This window comes from Hypomesus transpacificus, chromosome 9 (assembly GCF_021917145.1).
Source record: "Hypomesus transpacificus isolate Combined female chromosome 9, fHypTra1, whole genome shotgun sequence".
NCBI classification, from domain to species: Eukaryota; Metazoa; Chordata; class Actinopteri; order Osmeriformes; family Osmeridae; genus Hypomesus; species Hypomesus transpacificus.
Genome location: NC_061068.1, coordinates 10,381,729 through 10,393,897, shown reverse-complemented (window position 1 = coordinate 10,393,897; position 12,169 = coordinate 10,381,729). Strand labels below are relative to the sequence as shown.

At 40.3% G+C, this 12,169-nt stretch overlaps 1 protein-coding gene across 2 annotated transcripts; it reads right to left on the bottom strand.

Moving 5' to 3' along the window:
• Positions 1-4,571: 4,571 nt before the first annotated feature.
• Positions 4,572-8,545, bottom strand: LOC124470905. Of its 2 annotated transcripts, none has more exons than XM_047025105.1 (7): positions 8,359-8,545; positions 7,665-7,737; positions 7,476-7,534; positions 7,208-7,342; positions 6,498-6,552; positions 6,315-6,400; positions 4,572-5,968 (listed from the first exon to the last, which is right to left on the bottom strand). In XM_047025105.1, exons 1-7 carry the CDS (start codon positions 8,528-8,530, stop codon positions 5,925-5,927), a joined length of 624 nt encoding a protein of 207 aa, XP_046881061.1. In that variant the 5' UTR covers positions 8,531-8,545; the 3' UTR covers positions 4,572-5,924. The 2 variants fall into 2 exon arrangements, with proteins under 2 accessions (XP_046881061.1, XP_046881062.1); XM_047025106.1 differs by having other exon boundaries at positions 7,476-7,559; positions 8,359-8,504.
• Positions 8,546-12,169: the final 3,624 nt, after the last annotated feature.

Sequence of the window (12,169 nt, the reverse complement as noted above, 5' to 3'; positions counted from 1 at the left end):
TACTTACTGTAAATAAGAGCATCTGCTAAAATGACAATGCACAAAGTATGCATGTAACATTTACAATTAAAAAACTAAAATGGCCAAAATATATACATACGTGATAAAAAGTGCCACTGCAAAACAAACACTGCAAAGAAAAAAACACTGCAAAACAAACACTGCAAAACAAAAGTGCCAAACAAACAAAGTGCAAAAAATTAATTAAAATCTTCTTCCAGTCCCCGCTATGAGTTCTGTCTGTTGGCCCTGACAAGGAAGCACAAAATAAGTTAGTGTTCGATTAACATAATCGCACGTGTGAAAAGGGGCTATACAAGTCATAAAAAAAAATCACATCTAAAATAATATACGTCATCAATTAAAATATTATGTGATTCTAGATTTGTGTCATAGCCATGTGAAAGATTGGATATGGAAGTTGCAAACATGATTCATTCACCTGGCTGGTTTTGAATGGGCTGCCGAGGTGTGTTTGAGTGTTTCCTCTATGCGGAGCTCCACAGCTTTCTCTCCCAGTCCCGTCTTCTACTTCATCACAGTGTCTGGAATTAGAAGTCATGAACTTATTGTCAGCACCAATGTGAACGTTGAATGCGTGTAAGCCATAGTTTGTGGGATCTCCAAACACTTACCGCTCTCTTTCGCAACTCCAGCACCTTAAGGCGCTCCTCAAGGTCTTGAAGTTCAGCCTGTGTTTGGGCCACCTGTAGGTCCATCACTGGCACCTCTTCAGTGTGTCTGCCATGTGGTCGCCTGAACAGGAGAGCCTCTCGCTGGTTCTCTTCCAATGTCTCCATCTTCCGGAGCATAACCTGTAATGTGTCTGTAATTAAAGACAAGTAAAACAAGTTTACAAGAGTTTGCATGATTGGCATACACTGTGGTTCTTCTAGATTAGCTGTAACATTGATGTACATAACAAATGTTACCTTGATTGGTCTTTGCCCAAGAAGGTACAGCTGAATGGGGTATACAAAGCATTAGTAAGACAACATTTGTTGTTTTGACAAATATGTTTCCCCCACGATCAGAACAACTTAAGTATGCCTTACAATTAGGTATGCCTTACAATGGCAATGGTATGAGTATTTTTTTGAGTGTCTTATATTTGCACTTGCCTGGCTGCCAGCTGTTTTCCGGGGCACCCTATGGGTTCTCCTCCACCAGACCAGAGTTGACACCTAGAGGTATGGCATCTGGTGATGCAAACGTTTTAAGTCATACTTTTGCTTCAAAGCATAGCCTTTAGGGTTGCCATGGCTCATACAATTATTGTCACTGTTATAAACGGTCATTCATTACTTTACCATCATTTCCAAGGGACACAGTACTTGTGATGGTGGTCGGATCACCTGTACAGAAATGAAAGTGGAATGTAGTTTACGTACATAGTAGCCTGTTAGTATATTGATATTGAAGAAGCATCGCACATATGTGATCGTTCGAAAGCAGGGCCCCACAGCGTAGCATCGCACATGTGTGATTCTGAACATTCCAACCAACTATTTTCCGATGGGCAGAAACTATATGATAAACACTACAGTATGGCTTCAAAATGTACAATTAGTAGGCTAACAAGTAACACTAGCAAGTAGTAGCATTGGTACGAGTATTATCTTAGGTTGCTAGGTAACGGAAGCTAATTAAAGCTACATACCTTCCGTTTTGGAAAAATAACTCACGTACTCTGGTGAAAGTGTCTGAAATATTTAGAACTCACGCATCTAAAGGTTAAAACGAATAAACGTATCCAAAAACAAATGTCATGTACAAATTGGAAGAATTAGTGACATGATACTTTTACAGACGCCATTGCTGTGCATGCCATGACCGACTATGAACGTGATCAGCCACGCGCTAGCGTCTTTGAAAATTCAGGGCTAGCTAACTAAATAAACTATTTTGGGACAAGGTTTTCTAACAGTTCTGAACATTTATTTTCACTGATTCTTTTGAGGGTGATTTTTGAGACTCTAAACTTTGATAACATGTATGCATTTTCAGTATTTCAAAACAACTTTCTGGAGGGTTTAACCTAGCTAGCGAAATTCTAACGTACTAGTAAACAATGTGAATCTGATATAACGCTATAAACAACTCAATTTCAAACCTATATGCCCCATCCAATTTCTAAAAATATGTTTATATATTTAAAACTATGTCTGTAAAGAAACTCACCTTTGAAGTAACTTATTTCCAGGTAAAATCCATTGTGTGAAAGACGGTAGGACCCCGGCAAAAACTGTTTAGGAAGCCCAGTTTCAGCTATGCCTTGAAATGGGCATGCGCAAAGTTGTTGCTCAGGGGCAGACTGAGGGGCAGGTTTGCTAAGGAAGAATTGTAATATTCTGTGATGACTTGTCTTTGAAAATGAAACTCTTAAGAGTCGCTTACCTTTTGGTCACATTTAACAATTTTGTAGGCCTATTACAAAACTATTGGAGCACAAATTTGCATGTCATACAGCTTTGGTGTGCTATAGCCTACAAATAATTTTTGCTTAATCATGTTACTCATCACACATTGATTGCTTTTGTACATGTTTATAGTAAAGAATGAAAGACTAAATTATATTCCACATTCTGTCTTTTTTAATTTACGATGTGTCTGCATATGAGAACATTGATGACCAATGACCTGCTGGGGCTGAGCAGCACATGAATTACATGCAGTGTCTACATTTATATATATAAACCACTATATTGCACTCAAGATCCGTTGTCCTGCGACAAAAATAAGGTAACCAGCCGACCAAGGGACGACGTCGCGGAAACATTGTCCACGGGTCTAAAAATAAGGTAACCAGCCGACCAAGGTACAACGTCGCGGCAACGTTGTCCACGGGACCAAAATTAACGTAACCAGCCGACCAAGGTACAACGTCGCGGCAACGTTGTCCATGGGACCAAAAAATAAGGTAACCAGCCGACCAAGGTACAACGTCGCGGCAACGTTGCCCACGGACCTAAAAATGACGTTACCAGCCGACCAAGGTACGACGTCGCGGCAACGTTGTCCATGGGACCAAAAAATAACGTAACCAGCCGACCAAGGTACAACGTCGCGGCAACGTTGCCCACGGACCTAGAAATGACGTTACCAGCGGACCAAGGTATGACGTCGCGGCAACGTCGCCCACTGGTCTAAAAATAACGTAACCAGCGGACCAAGGTACGACGTCGCGGCAACGTTGCCCACTGGTCTAAAAATAACGTAACCAGCCGACCAAGGAACGACGTCGTGGCAACGTTGCCCATGGGACCAACTGGCAACATTCCCTTTATAACGTTGCTACGACGTTGCCACGACGTTGCCAGAAGGTAACGTCGCGGGTTACCAACTGAGCACTTACTGGCAACGTTGCCGCAACGTCATGTGTTAGCTGGGTAAACTACTGTGCATAACATCGGTTATCTACGTGTTGAGGAGTAAACCCATGGGTCTCTACACTATCTACCTTCTCCTCTTACACATCTGGATAAATAAACAGCCGCTCAGCGCGACTCGCCCCTCTCCCTCATACGCCAACCAGAACACGCTTTATCGATGACGACAGTGTCTAATTAGGCCCGAATAGACACAGCCGCCTCAGGGCTGGATCTTGACGTCGGGGCGCGCACTCCGACGTCATCATCAGCACCGTCACAGGAACACCTACAGACAACACACAAACAAAACACACACACCCTACAGGCAGGAGTGGGAGCCGTAACACCCACCAGAGATGAGCCCAATGAGGGTGGTGTCATCCGCAAACTTCAGGAGTTTGACAGACTGATGACTGGAGGTGCAGCTGTTGGTGTACAGGGAGAAGAGCAGAGGGGAAAGGACCAAGCCCAAGGATCAGGTGCTGATGGACTGGGAGTCAGAGACGTGTGTTCCCGGCTTAACGCACTGCTTCCTGTCAGACAGGAAGTCTGAGATCCACCTGCAGGTGGAGTCAGGCACGTTCAACTGGGAGAGCTTGTCCTGAAGCAGAGCAGGGATTAAGGCAGAGATGAAGTCCACAAACAGGATCCTAGCGTAGGATGCAGGGGTGTCCAGGTGCTGGAGGGTGAAGTGGAGAGCCATGTTAGCTACGTCGTCTACAGACCTGTTGGCTCTGTAGGAAAACTGCAGGGGGTCCAGGAGAGGGTCCATGATGGCTTTGAGGTGTGCCAGCACCAGGCATTCAAAAGACTTAATTACCACAGAGGTCAGGGTGACTGGTCTGTAGTCATTAAGTCCTGTTGGCCTTGGCTTTTTGGGCACAGGGATGATGATGGAGGACTTGAGACAGGCTGGCACATGGCACGTCTCCATGGAGGTGTTGAAGATGTTGGTGAACACCGGAGACAGCTGGTCAGCACAGTGCTTGAGGGTGGCTGGAGAGACAGCATATCATTGGGTCCTGAGCTAAACACCTGCCAAATTGTAACTTTATTAAGTGCCCGGTTCATGAGATCGAGACACAGAGATGGATTTATAGTTATATTTAAGACATTGAAAAGGACATGTCCTGAAACTGTTGTGAAAAATATTCTACATTTTCAACCAATACATAACAACAGCACTGGAACTCAGCAAAGTTTAATGCAAAGTCTTTATTAGAATTCAGAGTGACAGAGATTCCAACAAACGTGAGCATATCCCGGGATCAGACTGGAATTTTTCTCCGGACTTATTATTTCCCAATAATTTTATGTTCTACCATTGGTACAATACTTGTTGGTCAGAGAATGCATTATGCATTCTTACCCAGCTGGTCCCTCGTCATAAGGGACTCAGATTACAGGTGCTTTTTTGCATAGAAAATTCTCCCACTTTTAGGCTTACACTCTGGCTTGAAGCTGCACTAGGTTTCTGGGCATAGGGCCATAAATATACCTCATGATAGCTGGGCCTTGTAGTTTTCTATGGAAGAATAATATACACATAGTATTCTCTCGCATTCAGCCCTTAATTATCCAGATTTGCACTTTGGGCTTAATATCTTCTACATATTAGTGGCAATACTAATCAGTCAACAGCTTTGCATCTGGTTTTCAGTAATATAGCATATAAAAGTAAAAAAGGTGATGAAGAAGTTCATTTTCAATCATATACATCCATAATCATTAACCGTCTTCATAATTACAACAGTGTGATGTTTTTTCCACAACAAAACAACAAATTTAAAGAGAGAACGTCACATTAAAAGATTGACACTGAGTTTCAGTACCAACTAATCTTACATAAAAATAGATTTGAAAATAGACCAACATGAAAAGTAGATATGTCAAACTTAAGTTATAGTTAGCTAACAAAATAATACCATTCTTTAATTCCTTTGGTTTCTTTACATTTAACATAGCATTGTGTTGCCTGTGCATTTTCCAAGTTTTCTATTGTTAAATTTTTACAGACATGAATAACATTTTCTGTATTCTTTAATGCACAATGCTGACCTAAAGCTAGTTTTCACTCTTTAAAAAGATAGGATTATACCTTTGAATAGAGACAGTTAAGCTAACATGTTCACATTAAACATAAAATGTGCAACAAAAAAAACTGTAACACAAAAAACATGTAATGAAATGTAATATCTAAATTATAGCTAAGCTGCCAGTAACAAAATTAATCTTTTGTATTGTTTGAAACTAATACTACATTGTCATACAGTAAACGATAAAAAAAATCACAGCTTCAAATACTACACTTCTTCAGACCTTTATAATATTTTCTATATACTTTAAAGAGTAATTTACCACCAAAACCTATTTTGGGAGTTAAACCCCCTTATCTTGGTCCTGATTCCATATGACTCTTTGCAACTGTTATTTTTAATTGGTGTTAAATCTTTGCCCGAAGGGTTGGTACCAGCAGATAAAATGGTCTAATTGGCTGTCCTATAAACTTAAATTCTGAACACTTTTCTTCAGATTGAGACATTTTCTGTGACTTCACACATTCTGTTCACCCCATCGTGGGACCTTCTTGCAGAATTCTGTAAGTGAAAGCATACATGCTTACTTTAAGTTTTGTGTGCCATGTATTAAGCATTCAGTTGTAACTTAATGTGTTAAGAGTTTTCTTCATAAAAGTGCAATTCTATGTATTCACACCTAAAGCTTATTACTGTATTTAGGTACACTGAAATATACTATTCTTGAAATGGTAGAATAATAGAAATTCCTGGTAGTTATTTTGAACAGTCCTCAGACTGAAGCTGAGAACGTAATCAATTAATTCAAATACTGCTGTGCTATTATGTCCAGAACCAGAATAAAACGGTGCCCGAATGTGATTAAAAAATAAGGCCAACTGAATGGCTAGTTTAATGGATTTATTACCTTGACTAGAGATCCATCTATGCAAGCAAATCAACACACCACCCATAATTAGGAGGATGACTGGAAGGATCACAAGCAGGATAATTCTAGAAAGAGGGGAGCAAAGAGTAAGGGAATGTGTGTACATGTTATCAAGCATTCAACCTGAAGTTATTGTTTATATAATCTGAGGTATAATCTTACATTTCTGTTGGTACATTATCCTCCTGTCCATTTTCCCAATTATATGGAGTTGAACCTTAGAAAAAAGGATATTGATGGAAACATTACAACAACAACAAAATGCATCGTTGTTGAAACATTAAACCTTCATGCAAGGACTGTGAATGCATTTGGTATAACAAGAGCTAGTTTGGACAAGTATGGAATGTCTACTCGACATACTGGTAGGGAACCTTAACATTTACTCTCCTAGTTTTATCATTTCACAGACTTGGTGTCAAATTGTAACACATTTTCATGTACAGTCATGGCCAAAAGTATTGGCACTGACACATTTTGTGTTAAGCAAAGTTTGCTGGTTCACTATTTCACAGAATTATTTTTTTCACAGGTTTCTGTACAATACTGAAATACAATAATGCACATTTCATAGGTTTTAAAAGCTATTATTGGCAAAAACAATCATTATATGCAAATAGTACCCTTTTCTACAGCAACCAATCTGCTTTTAAAATCCAATCAGAATGATAATGACTTCACCCTACAAGAACTAGTTCACACTTTCCCATCCGCTGACGATATGACTTACTGAAATTATTTCAGCATTCATTTTATGCCAGGGCCCAAAAACTGTGTAATGTGGGTTTCAAGCAGCAAACTTTGCAAACACAAAATGTATGTGACTGCCAATACTTTTGGCCACGACTGTAAGTGTCCCTTAGCATTGTTACCTGGTAAATTAGGAGGTACGGTCACTGCCAGTTGTTTCTGGCATATGTCTGTTGAGTTAGAGATGTATCCAACTTCACAGCCACACACTGCATCTGAGTAAGCTGTGCAGGGAACCAAGGTAGTCTGGCCCACTCCTGTAAATGATGAAACCAAAACATGCAAATCAGTTGTATGTCCAATACAAAAATGAACTTTTTACTAAATTCCCACTATTTGAGGTATGGAGACATTTCGTAATGTCAATTTATTTATATGAATTAAACATACCTCGACACTCTCTGCAAACATCATAGGTTATTCCATAACATTCTCCGCTTTCCGCCTTGCTACAATTTGAAATGACAAAATGTCCTGAAAGTGTATGGAGAGTGAAGCAATCAACAATTTCATTTATTAAACAGTGGAATTTGTGTAATTTTGCAATTATTTTGTTTGATAATATTGAATAATTATTACCTTCCGGACAAGGTGGACAAGGTGGGCACGTATACTGACATTCTGCAATCAACCACAGAGACAGTTCGATTACCTGCAAAGAATGAGTGGGGTGGGGTTGGGGACAAGAAAGATGGCAAATGTTGGGAGATTAGTCAAAAGACAGCTGATTTTCATAGCCTATTTCCATATTATTTATTTATTTGTTCATGATGTGCTCTTGACTAAAAAGTCGAAAAATCTTGACTAAAAAGTGAAGAGCACTAAAGTGAATTAAGGACAATGAAGTAGCCTAAAACATCCAACACTTTTAGGCAGGCAAGACAATAATAATCAGAGATAACAGCAACAGCTTCTCTGAAATGAGTCAGAACTAGACGTTGTCTGCCTGATATTATTTATGTCGTATGATCCCCATCATATAGTAGGCTATAGGTGCCACAAAGAACCAATATTTGCTTATAAAAAGACACCAAAATAGAAAAACTAAGTACAAAACACATTAGACTGTTCAATTTTAACCACATTTCTGCTGCAGTTTGTGGTCGGATAGTCCTAGTATGTAGTCAAATTGAATGTTCTAATAGCGATCATGCTCAGGAGACAACTCAATTTAACACATGCCTCCTGTGCTATCATAACATTTCTATACATATTTCTTGTCATGGTGGCAGCTATCATAAAAAAACACCACAGGTAAGCCCTACATACTTACACAAACACTCAAACGTGACATGAAACTCATTGTCCCGTTTATCTAGGTTGTTTTGCCAGGTCGGCCAGCTCAGTCGCAATCTTGTTAGAGATGTTGAGATCCTAGATAGCCAACAGCAAATATCTAGCAAGACTTGTAGGCGACAAGTTTTACGTAGCCCAGCCCAGCCCATTTTGAGACCGCCTACCTTTAAAAAAAAGTTTAGGCTCTGTTCCAATTCTGTAGCTTACACTTTGTACTTCCGACTCACTCTCCTAAATAATTGAATTACGGTAGCCTGTTTTTGTTGACAGTTGTAGAAATGTTAGAGTGTCCACCCGTCTCGCTTTGCGTTGTAGCCTACCACAGCATTTTCACCCCTTGTCCCGCATGTCGCATATTGAGAAAATGTCCCGTATTTTCATCAGTCTGTTGGTTTTTAATTAACATATTAAGAAAACGTACATGCGTTATTTTGCCTTTTAAAAATAAAAATTTTACAAGCCGGCATAATGGCAACAAAAATGAGAAATGTTATTTTACTAAAGACTGGACTTGGACATATCTGGGTTTAAGATGCCTGCTGCCTTTGGGCACAGTGATGTTGAATTTAAATGACATGTAAAATAAAGACATGTTATTACATTGTAACTTGCTAATTACATGCTCTTATGGTTTTTTCCTTTGGCACTTATTTTTTGGTTGTTCACAATGTGTGCTTTGGCTACCCGCAATGCTTTGGGGCTATCTTGTTGTTATTATCAGTGACCTATGCACTTTGTAAAGCTCTCTCTTGGAAGTCGCTTTGGATCAAAGCGTCTGCTAAATGAATAAATGTAGCTAAATGTAATGGTGTTTTCTGGAAGGTAGCTTACTAAAGAACACAGCATAATACAAATGTTTTTATTAAGTTAGATAAACATTATATAATAGTTTCAGGTTATGTTTTAGTGTTGGTAACATGTCCCACATTGTCCCACGCAAACTTAGAACTGTAATCGTCCCACTTCCACAATCTTGTCTACAGTACCTCTGGCCATACCCATTTTATCACAGGGTGTGTCCTAATCGGTGATTGCTGCCTGTTTTGTCGATGTGTTGTTTTTTTCTTGTGTTTCTCCCTGTAAGTCGCTCTGGATAAGAGCGTCTGCTAAATGACTAAATGTAAATGTAAGAAATTGGATAGTTTGATAGATTAATTCACCTACTTGCATACAGGCTACGAAGACATTTCTTAACTAGCAGGAACCAAAACGATAGTTTCGGTTAGTCTATATCTCCATGGCAACGACCTGGGTACACGTGTATTAGATAAAGAGAGAGGGAGCAAAACGGCACTTTCTTATGCACGTCTGATCATGTTCACGTCTGATCATGCGCTGATTAAAATAGCTTCTACGCAATAGCCTACGCAGCTAAATTTGGGTTTGCCCCACCAAATCTCACTCCAAGGTTTTTTCAGAAGTTGGCAGCCCTGGTGTGGGTGTGTGACAAAACGAAGAGAAAGCAAGCTAAGCGGGTCTGCCGGTGTTCCGGAGAATTCAGTTCCCGTTCCCCCTTCCTTGCGCCTGCGCGAAATCATCACAAGACAATGCTCACGAGGCATTTTCAGTTCAAATTAGAATACTAAATTACTGTTTGCTGTTACAGACTCTGAAAACAGGGACTGACTAGCGATTGAGCAATACTGTAATTTAAGTGCAAATTAACTAACCAACATCAATAAATGTACCTCATGCTCATGGAAAGTAGGTAGAGTACACTATAAACTAACACAATTATATAAATCACATTGAAAGACAATGGGACTGTCCAGTGGCGACTGGTCATTAGGGGCAGGTGGGGCAGTGCTGCAGGAAGTTTCACCGTGGATAAATGTAAGTATAAATAAATAAATGTAAGTATAAATTAATAAATGTAAGTATAAATGAATAAATGTAAACACATGAAAACGTAAACATATATATATATACACACAAATACATATAACATTTATATATTTTGTGTCATTTATTTAAGCTTTGTGTTATATAATTATTTATTTATCCAAGTATTTATTTATTTAGTTTTGGCCCCTATAATCCTCCATAGCTTGTTAGCTTCACAAACGCCAGATAACTTGAGAAAATGAATAAAGTGGATTTCATACTTGAGCACCGGTTATATACCCTATAAACCCTTAATTTGGAGGAGAAAGTTGAAGTAAAGCAGCTTAAGTGGTGCCCATCAGCCACGATATTGTCATCGCTCAAACTGCTGGTAAAAGTAACCGTAGGTTTAAAGTGGAGTGGTTTTTGAAGAAAGAGGCTAACGGTTAGTCTAGTTAGCATACAAAAGAAGGCACCTCTCTCTTCAAGTGAGCTCTCAGCCTTGGTGAGTGAAAGCATATTTTGTCATCCTGCCTTTGTGGTGCTGGTCCATGCATTGGTCATATTTTGGGGCTGGATCGATAGATGAAGATGGTGACGTGTCAGTGTGTCCATGCTTATCTGGTTGTTGTCATAGAATGGATCTGTAACCCTAAAAAGTTGTATTTCTGCTTCGTTGTGGCCTTCCGTTGTGTTGAGCTCATTGCTGTTTGCGCATGGCCCTGTAGGCACATTGGTTCTGAGCTTGCCTTGGTTGCATTCCTAATTTAGGTTTGTAAATATGACAGTGGTAATTTTACATGTGTGTGTGTGTGAGAGAGACAAGGAGAGCAATTACACAAGAAGGTCTCCCTCTCTCCAATTTGTGTACTACAACACCTGGTAGAAGCAAGCCGCTTTGTCGTTAAAAGTGTTGTGTGGAGCCACGCTGTTTGTTGACGTGTTAAATAAACACATCAGTAGCAAGAGGGACTTTTGTAGCTTACTGGTATCCTATATTTTGAAATGTTTTTTGCCCCACCGATTTTTTACATATAAAAACGCCACTGGGACTGTCTACCCCTTATATGGACTCCCCCCCCCCTCCCCATCATCAGACTGTTCAAGAGGCAGAAGCCCCGCAAAGCAGCTGAGCCGGACTCTGTCTCTCCTGTCACCCTCAAGCACTGCGCTGACCAGCTGTCTCCGGTGTTCACCAACATTTTCAACACCGCCCTGGAGACATGCCATGTGCCAGCCTGTCTCAAGTCCTCCCCCATCATCCCTGTGCCCAAAAAGCCAAGGCCAACAGGACTTAATGACTACAGACCCATCGTCCTGGCCTCCGTGGTAGTGAGGTATTTCGAGCTCTTGCAGGCCTACTGGCACACCTCACAGACCCTTTCCTGGACCCCCTGCAGTTTACCTACAGAGCCAACAGGTCTGTGGACAATGCAGTTAACATGGCTCTCCACTTCACCCTCCAGCACCTGGACACCCCTGCATCCTACACCAGGATCCTGTTTGTGGACTTCAGCTCTCCCTTCAGCACCATAATCCCCGCCCGAATTGCCTAAGTTAGTAATAGGCTACTCTATCTAGACTGAAGTAACCTTTGGTTTGTCTTAACTAGCTAGCAAGGTAAGACAGTCATCCCTCTCAAAATACTGAATTTAACTTGCACTAGCTGATTAGACTAACTACAGTACTAATGGACTCTGTCATGGGGTTTGGGGGAAGGTGTGTCTGTATTGTGTGTTCTGTGTGGTGTAATGTTATTGGCATTTGGCGCTGTTCTGTGTTTGTGTTTCTGACCCCTGCTGCACACTAATTTCCTTTTGAAGGATAAAGTTGAAGTTGAAAAAGTTGAACCAACGTAGCCAGGCTGCCCACTATAAATAAGTCATAAAAAATTCAAAAACTGTTTATTGAATATTTGTATTTAGCCAACTTTTTTCTTTAACTTGGTTGATTTGGCTCCTGGT

Excerpts from the sequence above, each read along its gene's own strand:
- LOC124470905 (XM_047025105.1), bottom strand. The coding sequence starts at position 8,530 with ATGGGCTGGGCTGGGCTACGTAAAACTTGTCGCCTACAAGTCTTGCTA. Across the intron at positions 7,535-7,664 it reads TTGTCCACCTTGTCCGGAAG|CAAGGCGGAAAGCGGAGAAT; the intron begins GTAATAATTATT and ends TTCAAATTGTAG. Across the intron at positions 5,969-6,314 it reads TAGATGGATCTCTAGTCAAG|AATTCTGCAAGAAGGTCCCA; the intron begins GTAATAAATCCA and ends TTTCACTTACAG.